This window comes from Sebastes umbrosus, chromosome 14 (genome assembly GCF_015220745.1).
Source record: "Sebastes umbrosus isolate fSebUmb1 chromosome 14, fSebUmb1.pri, whole genome shotgun sequence".
NCBI lineage: Eukaryota > Metazoa > Chordata > Actinopteri > Perciformes > Sebastidae > Sebastes > Sebastes umbrosus.
This window is the reverse complement of record NC_051282.1, coordinates 19,625,301-19,638,071: the sequence shown is the minus strand read 5'-3', so window position 1 is coordinate 19,638,071 and position 12,771 is coordinate 19,625,301. Positions and strand designations below refer to the sequence as shown.

At 40.2% G+C, this 12,771-nt stretch overlaps 1 protein-coding gene across 4 annotated transcripts in view; it reads right to left on the bottom strand.

Moving 5' to 3' along the window:
- ttyh3a (tweety family member 3a) overlaps positions 1-11,631 on the bottom strand; it is a 25,351-nt gene extending 13,720 nt beyond the window's left edge. For 2 of the 4 annotated variants that reach the window (XM_037792100.1, XM_037792101.1), the window contains exons 1-8: positions 11,253-11,631; positions 10,627-10,819; positions 7,056-7,225; positions 4,885-4,996; positions 4,526-4,746; positions 3,412-3,507; positions 2,560-2,632; positions 1,141-1,216 (exon numbers count right to left, since the gene is read on the bottom strand). In XM_037792100.1, coding sequence (XP_037648028.1) covers positions 1,141-1,216; positions 2,560-2,632; positions 3,412-3,507; positions 4,526-4,746; positions 4,885-4,996; positions 7,056-7,225; positions 10,627-10,752 — 874 coding nt within the window. In that variant the 5' untranslated portion in view covers positions 10,753-10,819; positions 11,253-11,631. The remainder of the gene's footprint in view (positions 1-1,140; positions 1,217-2,559; positions 2,633-3,411; positions 3,508-4,525; positions 4,747-4,884; positions 4,997-7,055; positions 7,226-10,626; positions 10,820-11,252) is intronic. The other 2 variants (XM_037792098.1, XM_037792099.1) reach the window with 1 other exon arrangement.
- Between the last annotated feature and the right edge of the window lie 1,140 nt (positions 11,632-12,771).

The following is a 12,771-nucleotide window of genomic DNA, read 5'->3' as shown; positions in this document are numbered from 1 at the left end:
GCTGTGAGAACACCACCGCCGACCCAGCGCATGGTGGGAGTGACGTCCACTCACTGCTGTGTCAGGAGCTTCTTTCCCACACAGTTGGGCGAACTCATGATGAGAGGAGGATTTCCGGTATAGAGAAGTACATATTGAGCAAGCTTACACCCACACACAGAAATATCAGGAAGAGCAGATTCCTCGGAGTCTGACTCTTGGTAACGGATGGAACTACTGACGTTCTTGTATCACTTAATGTCAACTGTGCTGACGTAACTATGTGCTATATGTTTTTTTTCAATTTGCTATGTCACTATAAATAGATGTCTTTTAACGGCTGAATAGTTAGCATGTGTTACAGCGGAAAAAATAGAACAGAAACCCCCCATACTGTACGAATCAGCCCTGGGGGAAAATACAGCCTCATAGCTGCAGCACAATAGTGCAGAGAGTAGGTTGGTGCTTTTGGTTCAGATGAAATCACAGCACTTACAGCTGATGCTCTCGCCTGACTAACCAAAAGCTTGGTTTGTCTATTCAGCAATCACCATATAGCAGAAAATGACAAACTGTGAAGCTGAAAAAAAAAAAAAATATCAAGTAGGCAGGAAGTCCTTGGCATTTGTATTTCTAAGCACCATCTTCTCATTTGTATTTCTAAGAACTGAAGAGGGGTGTAGGACATATAATGTCTCTCTGATCCTCCTCTCCACTGCTCTTATTTCCCCCATACACTCTGCTTCACACACACACAAGAGGCACTTTCATTTTCCCCCCTAAACGCACCCCATCATGGGACAGATTGGGCAATTACTAAAACAAGACGTGTTAGAGAGGCTTCTGTACTGCTTAAAAAGGCAGATCATTGCCCCCTTGACCCTGCCGCAGATGTGGCGGGTCATTTTTAGAGTCTTTTTTATGGGATGAGACCGAGCCCCGCTCTTTAGAACAATGCCGCCTCACTGCTGCACAATAATCAGAGCATTGAGACCAGGAAGGGGGAGGGGATTAAACTATTCATGCTAATGTGTCCTCTACAACATGAGATGACTAATATTCACCATTTCCCAAAGAGTTGTAGCAGAGAATACAAAAACAAACTCGTAACAACATGATAATCTCAGTACCATATGAGTGAGACTCGTGTGTGATTCATACCTCGTTTGATGACTCCATACTGGTCTGCCACTTTGGTGACATACATGTCAGGAGCAACACAGAAGTCACTGGAGGTCTAGGAAAAAAACAAGAAAAATAAAGACTTAAAAATGAACAAGACATAGTTGGAGTGATACACCAGATTTGTCATTGATTATAGCTGTATAAACATGTTTACAACGTGACAGGCTGACTCCATCCCAGCATCAATAAAGTCGTTTCGGTCCTCCGTAAGGCAGACAAATCAGCTGCTTTGGTCTTCTGTGAACAATGGCTGCGATATTATGGCTACAATGCTAATCCCAATTATTTCGCTTGTCTCACCACCATTGATCGTAAACATATCTGGAAAACGCAGTGTGACGAGAAAAATATAAAACCCTACAATTGTGATGCAACCAAATACGGCATTTGTGAAATGTATACTGTTATTAGGACTAATGTAGTAGATTCAACAAAAAAATAAAATGTGTTTTGCTTATAGTCCAGACCGGCATTGCGTCACCACCAAGGCCGCGCCCCCTTTTGGGGGAAGGAAACGCACCGTCACATATGTAGAGATACGGAAAAATATAGAAAAGCTGTTGTGTAGTGGGTTAACCGAAGCTTTCACACTGAGATTTGAGACACTAATAAACATGAATATTGACTGTCAGTGTGGAAAATCGCTAAATTATGTTGTGACAGTTACTATTGATGGAGAAGTTAGCTTAGCCAGCTTGAGTGGGAGGCTGCAGCAGTACAGTCATACAGCACAGCGGCATCAGACTGTCGTCTTCAACTAAATCTCAGCCTAAAGATCAAACAGTAGAATAATAACAGGTTGAATATTTACAGACAACACTAAGCCTGACGATGCCTGGTGAATCAATCAAATATGTAGCATTACAAATGTCCTGATAAACAATATCCAGAATCTAGATTGGGGAATTCATCCACTTGGACGGGGGAAGAAGGGAAGGGACTGGACGGCAATCAGCCAGAAATTAGACATGTCTATAAAACAGACGTTTGTTTAACAAGTACTTTTCAGTAAAGTAGGAGACTTCTTGCCTCTAGCACTCAAACTTTTGAAAGGAACAATATTAGCATAGGTTAGATATAATAATTACATTATACAAGTATTTGTATGTCTTAAACATGTCTGGAAGGGGTCGTTGCGGTTGTACTTATTGAAAGGTTACTGTATTGCCTTACATTACATCATACACGTGTTTCTATTTTTCTTGTCACTCTGCAACATTTCATCAACATCTCCACTCTTCAACTGTACAGATTGAGAGAAATAAAATGCCCCTCTCCAAGGCCAATTTCTGCAGTCACTGGCTGAGCACACAAAAATCGTGTTACCCAATTATCCGTAATGAACTGTGCAGCTCTACCTGGAAAACAGGATCACGCTCTGGTGGAGACACTTACCACAGAGACGGCCAACTCCAGCCCCAGGGTGAGCCAGCTGATTACCAGAGCCACTACGCCAAACAAGCACACCCTGGAGAGAGAGAAAGGAGGAGGTGAGAAGTTTAAGTACCTTTAACCTGCAGTGTTGAAGCAGTACTATTCATGTGTACGACAACAATCCATACAGCGTAGCGGGAGATATATTGTTTAAGCTAATTAAGTTGGTCCTTTAGGATGTGTCAAGCCTTCTCATGCATCACATTGGAGCAGTTTCTCTTTTGTATGTAAAATATCAATCTCATCTCCAAACGCTGTGTTGAAATTGTGCATGAACTATGTATTGTTGAAAATACTGAATACAAGGCAATTAACTACAAGTCTTGCTATCGATGTGTACATAAGTTACTATGTACAAATTAATTGTTTGATTACATATTAGCTTGTCTGCCCTTATCTACCATTAAAGGAAAAACTTGGCAAACATTAAGAGATCTAAGAGAGTTTTCTTTAGCAGACTTTTAGTGCCTATAAAATGCAAATAGCATTTTTATAGCTGCTCTATTGAATATAAAACAGTAACCAAAAATATAAGGACAAACCTGTAGATTTAAGTGCATCATAAATTGGCATTAGTTATCAGCCAAATACTGAGGATATCAGAGTCTATTATGCTAAATGAATTGTGACTGGGCTGATATTTCATAGGGCATAAATTCATCCCGACTAAACTATAATGACAAGGTGGCCTTGATCAGTTGAAGGCTTCATGTTATTGCCGCTCATTCTGTGACGACAGCTAAAATAGTCTCCCAGGGCAGAACCATTTTCCCTTAAGTGCTCTTGTGGCCATGATGTCGTGATGAGACTCACCCGATAAGCGTTCCCTTGGAGTTGCGAATGAGGCCAAACAGCACCAGAAGGCAGATGAGGACGTCGAACAGTAGCAGGCCTATGTAGCCCAGCCACCTGTGAGGACAAATGTCATTACCAACAAATGGCCGAGAGCAGCACAGCATGAGCATACCATCTCCTAATGAAACAATCTTTACAGCAGGCACAATAATGATCAAACTCATAAGCTCATAAAAGCAAGAATCTTATTCTATAAACAATTAACCAAACAAACATGTTTATAAAAAAGAAGAATTTCTTTTAAGTAGGGCTGTCAAAGTTAACGCGATAATAACGCAAATTCCTTTTAACGCCACTAATTTCTTTACCGTAAATGGATCTTTCAGAGGTTTTGGCTCAGTTTTAAAACTAAAAAATGAAGATACTGACATCATATGAAACTACAAATCCATGATACCAACCATGTCATTCTAGCTTGGCGCAAGGGAGGTTAAATAACGCTCCAAACTTTCGTTAAATTTAGACGAGGAAAAACTGGCATGGCCATTTTCAAAGGGGTCCCTTGACCTCTGACCTCCAGATATGTGAATGAAAATGGGTTCTATGGGTACCCACAAGTCTCCCCTTTACAGACATGCCCACTTATTTATAATTTTAGGAATACATGTAAGCAAACTCAATACAGCCCAGAGGGATTACAACTCTTCAATATTTTCTACCAAACTCAGTGCAGGTTTGAGATTCTTGGTAAGTCAGCTGCCTAATGATATGCTGCTGAACAAGTACGACTCATTCCTTGTTATCTGCGCTTCCTAATTCAGCAAAGCACTCGGCAAACACTGTCTTGCCAGGGAAGACAGCAAGTAACTTTCAGATTTTTGACAATATGTGAACTCGGAGATGAGCGACAGCCTCACAAGCCGGGGAATTACTGAAACAGTGTGTGTCTGCAATGAAAGTTTAATAAAGAGATGTAGCACATGAGTCTGTTGTTGTCTGCGCTGCTCACTGCTGCTGCTGCCACTCCTTACTCTGCAGCATCACACAGGAGCTGAATATATTATGAGTTGCATTATTCTGTAGGGCACTCTTTGTTTGAATGATTGCTTGGACTGCACTATTTCAGTCTTACCTGTACCAGTCATACAGCTCAATCGTGACGGCCAGCTCCTCCAGGGAGATGTCGCTGTTGTCCCAGAAGGGGATCTCCACCATCTGTCTGACCAGCTCGTCCAGCTGGCCCTGCAGCTTTTGGATGATGGACAGGTAGTCCGCGTGCTTCGCATACTGGCCCTCAAGCTGTTGCAGATTGTTCTCTACCGTCTGGTTCAATGAGGATGTACTCTCATATACCTAGAGCCGGCACAGGGACAAACAAGGTCATGATGGAGATGAAGTAAAAAGCTCTGGTGGGGGTGGAGGGAAACCAGGGATGCTCGTGGCAGAAGGGCGATGAATTATTAAACACGTTGGTATAATTTGCGCCCTTACCAGCTTCTCCACCCCAGTGATTGTGCGGTTAGCGTGGCGCAGGGAATACGTCAGCCGGTTCACTCCATCACAAGTCTCGCCGTTCCCATAGAAACCGACAGCAATGCCAGCGCTGAGGGGAGACAAAAGGAAGGGTGGGGAGACAGGGTGGTGAGGAGGAGGAGGGATTAGCTAAAAAAGACACAGAGAGGAGACAGAGAAGAGAGCGAGCGAGGCAGGGAGAGAGAGGCGTGTGAACTCCACATTAACCCTGTCGGTTCAGACCCCAGTCAACAGGCCCCTTTCAGCTCCAGCAGAAAGACTCCATACAGAACCATGGAAACCCAGAGGAATGGACCAGCTATGCCCCAAACCCCACACTACGGCTCACAAAGGCCGTACTGAGGCAGGAGATCAGCTCTCATTTGCACAGACAGGCCTCAGGTTGCAGAAAAACAGTTCCGGCGGCAACTGTATGGGAAACAGTTTCTATAGGTGCATCAACAACTATAAATACAATATTCTGATAATTTATTTGTGTGCAATTTGGGATTATTACTTTGTATATTTCAGTGACAAAAAAATAAACTCTCTTTCTGTGCCCTGGAAGCAATTTGAAGCAAGAACCGATATCTCGTCCCGTGTTGCAGCTGTTGGTCTTTTTTTCTAACCCCCATCCTGTGCCATAGTGGACTTTATCAAGTAGCAGCAGTCAGACCAACAGCACTCAGTGAATCAATGGGTTTTCCCTGCTTCCTGGAGTGCTGCTACTGTAATCTCTTCCTCTCACACTCGAAGAAGGTGAACAGGAGCAGCGTCAAAACAGCAAAAACAAAAACAACCACCCTGCTGTGATGATATGAATATTATTAATAGTGGTGCAGTCCTTTGTGAAAAGACGCCAAGCATGGACTCCCATCAAAGAACAAAAACAAAACAAAGAAATGTATGATCTCTCCGAATCGGGTTTTCCTGCTTTCACTAAAACACATTTGTGCGTGTGTACAAGCACACACACAGATACAGCGATTGTAATGCAGTTCTTGTACTCATCAGGTCCCCGAGCTCTTTGTGCTACTCTGAATCAACAGTGATGGCTCTCCAGCGGCCCATCAACAGGATGAGGAAAACAGGAAGCAAATGCAGTGTTCAAGGATAGAAAGCATATCCAGATGGTACGGCTCTCACACCATCTACTTCCAAAATTAAAAATAACAAAGCAGAAAATTGAAACCAATGCATGTAACACTCCTATAGTCTTTGTGCTTTAAGTGTGCACACATACAAATATAATTCCTCACATAACTACGGTACGGTCCCAGCAGGATTGCAGAGTTGTTTTGTGACTGCTACAAACCAAAATGGATGAGTATGCAGCAGTTTTCATTCAAAATTACAACTAACTTGTTCACCTATGCAATTGTGTGGCCATCAGTCTGTGTGTACATTTTGCCTGCTCAGTTTAGGGTAATAAAGTCCAAGTTGTTTTATAGAAATGTGATTTAATTTTACCGTGGCATCATTTTGTGTTGTGAATTGTGGTGATTTGCGATATATGCAAGTATATATATTTTTTTTATTTAATTTGTGCCTATTGTTGCGATTACTACATTGCATGTTCCTGGAGTTATTGTTTGTTGGTTTAGTGTTTTAATGATACAGAGGAGCTTTCTGTAGCTTTGCATCATGTTAAGTGCTGACCATCTCATTTACATCTAATTTACATATTTCGATAATATTGGTCAGTTGATGACTGGTGTCCTGCCTCTTCCGGTATCTTTGTCTCTGGGTGTGCGAATGCAAAGTAGCAAGCATCAACGATACATCTGCAGACAGGGCATACAGTAAGCATCTTAAAGATGAATCACTCTTCTCTTTGTTGATTCTCTGGCAAGTCATCAAAACCCTGTTGTGATCTTACAAGACATGTTCAGCAGGACGCGGCATGTGAGCTACAGCAAGATGTGTTTCGCTCTCCTCTCTTGCCACTATTGTGGATGCATGAAGGTGGTCAAACCCAAACAAATCGAAACACGAGGAAGATCTCTGAGAGCTGCACTAATTTGTCTGGTGATATTCTGAAATTAGTTTTCAGGATAAAAGCAAACATGTATTAAATGATGAGGACATGTAACTATGCTTGGGAAACATGGACTGAATCCTCACCACTCTGATCATGTATTTACACTCACCTGCAGACGAGTGTTGCGATGATGACACACCAGGCCGTGCAGCAGCAGTCAGCGTTGGGCTGATCCTCACTTTTGCTCCGCCGGCAGCACAGACAAATGGAATAGAAGAGCAGGAACAGGAGGTCCAGGGCCAGACAGGCGAGCGCCACACCTCCCAGTAACAGGATAGACTGGTGGACAGAGGGATGGGGTTATGGAAACTTCATTGCTGCTAATACCACTTTCACGTCAATAACAGTGGAGATAATGGGCTTCTGTGTCCCACAGAGAAACACCACAAAGTAGTCTTGAAGACGAGCACAGAGCTACAAATGCATTGCCTTCTTATCTGCAGGATATATTATTTTTTTTATTTGTGTGCATCAGAAGCTTTGATAAATTATACTCGTTGCAAACCAGCTCACTCTTCATCTTTGTCCTAAATTAAACTGAAGGCAAGTTTTTTTGGCACAAATGAGTGGAGCACACACTATAATTAGGAGAAGACCTCTCTAAATGAGGATGACTCATCTTTCTCCGTGATTTGAAAACAAAAAGGTGCTTGATTAACTTGTTGAAGAACAGAACAGCCTGTTCATTTAAGCACTATAAATATGGCACTAATTGTGGGAAAGAAAACAGCAAAAACAAAAACCTTCAATTAAGTTAAAAACTCAACAAGACAAAGCTGGTAATACCTGCTGCTGCATATTACAACTATCAACACCATACACTGCCAGAATTTCAAAGCTATCAACAGTAGAGCAATATACTGTACTATCATCATCGTCAAACCTATCAGCCAACAGCAGCACTTCCACTTGTAGGTCAGACAGAGGGCCTCCGTGTTCACTGTATACTCCTGAGGATTCACGGCTGTGGCAGATTTCCACCCAGCCACTTTTGTTTTTTTCTTAAAGCCTAGGGTTGGTCTATTTGTTCAATTTTCTCAGCGATGCATCATCATCACAGTGACTGACACACCCTGATGCAGTGGCTGTCGACCTGTTTTACGTCAGTGAGGGAACTCAATCTTGGAACAAATGCAGACTCAAAGCACAGTCTTCACAACACAATATTTGGCAAGACTATTCCTTTGAACCAATCCTGTTTAGTGTTGACAGTGATACTGTGAACAACTGACAGACTGGATTATAAATCCGACACAAATACCACTGAATGACATTGCTCCTGTATGTTGTTCTGCACATTTCAACAAAACAAAGCTCACTGAGTGAATCCAGGAGTAAAAACTATAACCCTACTGAATGCTACTTTTGGTGCATTGCTTCAATATCATCTGTGCAAGAGGTGATGTCTTATAGTGAGCACCACTGACAGCTGACAAATCCAGACCTCCCCTGACGCCTGAGTGAGAGCATTGCATTGACAATAATTAGCAGCCTGTCATCACAGTGGGTTAATAATTATGGTTTAGTAAGCCAGTCTAATGATGACCTCTTATGTTTTGCTCTTGTTGTGATAACGGTGTGAAGGGAGTGACATAATGTACTCTAACTGCTGTACTACCTGTGCATTTTAATAAATTATGCATTATGTTTCCACTGAATATTCTTATCCATTTAACAGTTGTTTATAGTGACCTTCTAGCAGGACACACTCAGCGCCAAATACATACAGCTGCAGCCATTATCCAGCCAATGAACCCTTCCTGTATCCTGGAAAAGGCTCCCAATCATACCTCAGAGAGCTGGACAATAACAACTGTGAGGTGGTACAATGATGAGCTTTTTCTTTTCTTTAAATGCTCATTTTGTCTGAACTATATCATCCTTCCCACTAATTCATGGATCAACTAAACAAAATCTGACAGCAAATATGTGACACCCATGAAGTTAGTCTAAGCGAAACAAGGATGTTTATACTTTCATAACTTGGATTCATGTAATTTTCCAACATGAATGCCTGAACAAGTTTTAACACATCTCCGATGCTGACGCTGATGCTTGCCTGGAATACGTCTTCCCGTTTCTCAGGAGACATGATTCACTTCTGCATTTTCTGAATCACACTTCCACAGTAAAGCGGACGCACCATTATCCTATGCCTTCCACCCATGTCTGCCAATGTTTCACTTGTGTTGAAATTCATCCTCAATAGTCTCTGAAACTATAATGGTACACACTCATCACCCAGTCTCCCAGAGCCTTTCAAAAACCACACCACCACAGAAGCTTTTGGCAATAATGCATTTTGAAAAAGGAGCAGCATAAACAAAGTCCATTACGTTGATTAAAGACAGTTGTTATTATATTAGGGTCAAATGATGTCGGTGCATTTAACTATTTATCATAGCAAAATATATAACTTCCCATCTTACAGGACAGTAGATTAAGTTAATTTTGAATCAACAGTTTCCACAGAATTTCTTTGGAGGATTTACAGGATTTGTAGGATTTCTTTGTTGAATGTTAAGGTTAATCTGAAGTTAATGCTGTGCCATCTGACACATTCAGTGTTCCTATTTTTCTAATTTTCAAACAGGATACATGCAGAGTCATTTGCCTGGATCCTGTGGGTCAAAGCTAATTAGAGTCTTTGTCAATCACTGTTGTGAGAGGTATGACCTGCACACCAACTGAGGCGTAACAGAAACCAATGGCATAAATTAGAACATAATAAGTGCTAGACACCAGCCAAAAAGTACCACTGCAATAAGAAAAAGTACCACTTGACCTAAATTTAAAGATTCTCTTCAATATTAACCATGTGAACAAATGCCATGCTGCTCTCCCCTCCCCCAGTCTGAGCTCTTCAACAGGCTGTACAGTCTACTTATGGATCAGTTGAACCTCTTTAATCTAGACGTCTTGAGGGTTTTTTGCAAATGTGCTTCAGAGTCCAAATGCCCCTCACGTGATATAGCAAATACAGGTTATGATTATATATAGATTAAATAGGAGGAACATGGCTTGGATCACACTATAGATAGATAGATAGATAGATAGATAGATAGATAGATAGATAGATAGATAGATAGATAGATAGATAGATAGTAACTTTATTAATCCCGAGGGAAATTCAAGTTTCCAGCATCACAGTTCCATAGTGCAAAACATGTTAGTCAAAAGGCAGTAAAAAAGTTAGTAAGGCAAAGTACAAAAAAATATACCAGATATAAAAATACAAGTAGATGATGAAAACTGTTAAAACTGAATATAGTGCAGGATAACAGCTGTGATACACGACTATTAAAAAAAGTGAATATAGTGCAGAAGAGACTGTTAAAAATGAACTATAGGATGCCAGCTGGTTGGTGTCTGGCAAAGGTCAAGACATGGACATAACAGCTACACACACAGATGGTGACATGGATCAAAAGGTGAAGAGGTGGAACAGGTGCAGACAGGTCATCTGTCACTGAAGAATGAGAAATACTAATAGATTTTAACTTAAATTTAAGGCTGCAGACTTGGAGAAAGTGTTTATTATCCTGCTCCAGAAGGTGGACACTGAACTGAAACTAAACACTGAAACAAACATGTTGTAGGATGACATGGACATAATAACTTCTAGGGTCTTTTTGATACATGGCAAAAGGGGGTGTCAGTGAGTGAGGTATATTGTTTACCTGTTGATATGTCCAGTCCTCAGGTTGGAAATCACTGCTCGTTTGCTCGAACATGAGGTTGAAATGGGGAAGTCTGTGCAGAAGGTTCACCCACCATGGTGGAGAGTAGCTCACCACTGCTGCCATGGCTGAGCTAATAATGTCAATGATGAGATCCACTCACCAAATATAGGCAAGCAAAGGATGCTGGAAGCTGTAAAAAACACACAGAGAAGGGGAATAAAGTCATAAAGTCTGTCTGTATCCAAGATGAAAAACAAAAACAAAAAGCAGTGTTGCTCATCTAGCAAGTTATTAAGCTAGCTAGCTAGCTTTAGATATAGCACAAGTTATAAGTGTTAGTTTGACTAAAACATATATAATTATTCATCTAAATCAACACATCATTTAACAGCTGTCCATACTACATTATAACATTTAGTATAAATACTAATTACGACAAGAATAGCTCGCTATCTTGACATTACAGTAGCTAGGGCGACCTGAAGCTAGTTAGCTCGTTACCATGTCAACTTGTTACCAAGGCGATGATCTGGTTGTAATGTTAGCTTCATAGTCTCTCGATTACTGTGGTACATTTAACACTTTCTATATAAAATAGGAAGATTTTAAAGCTTGTTATATACCTGTAATGTAGCTGTAGCGTTAACTCAGCTAACGTTAGCCAGGTTAGCTGCTGGTTAGTTCAGTCAGTCCGCTGAGACTCGGATCACGGAGGAGAATAACAACCAAGAAGAAGTCTCTTTTGTTCCACTTTGACATTCTGCTCTGCGGTTTGTTACATCCTGTTTTCTTTAGTAGGTTGGTAATCCCCCGGTTCCTCTTTGTTTCTGTTTTTATTCCACCAAAACAGATCCTCAGATTGTAACCTCCATCCAGTTATTGAGTGTAGAGAGAGACTGGGGGACTGTTCTCGACATACACCCAGCTGGTAGTCCACCCGGCCCGGTCCGCACACACTAGCCCACCTCACTCACCCTTTACCGGCATACAGAACGGCCCAGGAGCGCCACCCAGAGGCTCCATGTAGTTGAGCTAATGAGACGTTCAGGTAGTGTCGGAAATATTAAAATTACTTGTCAACAGCATTTATTGAACCACGTGGTGAATTCAGTAATGTCTGGCATAAAACAAATAGATCAGAATCAGAATCAGAATCAGAATCAGAATCAGAATTGTGTTTATTGCCAGGTGTAAGAGATTTACACTAGGAATTTGCTTTGGTTATGTTGGTGCAAGTCAAACAGTATAATAACAAAAGAATAGATAAAAATGTTAGAATAAAATAGAATTAAAAAAAATTGAAATTTTAAGAATATACAATATACAAAATAAGCTATAAACAAAAATAAAAATAAAAATAAAAATAAAAATAACAAAAATAAAAATAAAAGATAAAAGTAACGTTAATGGATAAACAGTTGAACTAGTTAGCTAAAAGTAATGGATACATGGTGGAAATATTTAGCTAAATATTAGCTAAATGTAATGGTCAAACAGTTGAAATAGTTAACATTAGCTAAAAGTAATGGATAAATGGTTAAAATAGCTAATACTTAGTTAAAAGGAAAGGGTAAACAGTTGAAATAGTTAACATTAGCTAAAAGTAATGGATAAATGGTTAAAATAGCTAATACTTAGTTAAAAGGAAAGGGTAAACAGTTGAAATAGTTAACATTAGCTAAAAGTAATGGATAAATGGTTAAAATAGCTAATACTTAGTTAAAAGGAAAGGGTAAACAGTTGAAATAGTAAGCTAAAAATTTGCTAAAAGTAATGGATAAATGGTTTAAATAGTTAACATTAGCTAAAAGTAATGGATAAATGGTTTAAATAGTTAACATTAGCTAAAAGTAATGGATAAATGGTTTAAATAGTTAACATTAGCTAAAAGTAATGGATAAATGGTTTAAATAGTTGGCTAAAAATTAGCTATTAAGATTATTAAGAAAAATATTCTCTGCAAGTAAATTTGACAGCCATCTTAAAACAAATGGCCACCATATTGCAGTTAAAATTGTTAAAACTATCAAAATTAGATCCAGCATGCCAGGAAACATAATTTGACACCAAGATCATTCAAATCGATCAAGTAGATTCATTTCTATGAGATAAATCATTATGAGTGAGTCAATTTGGCGGCCA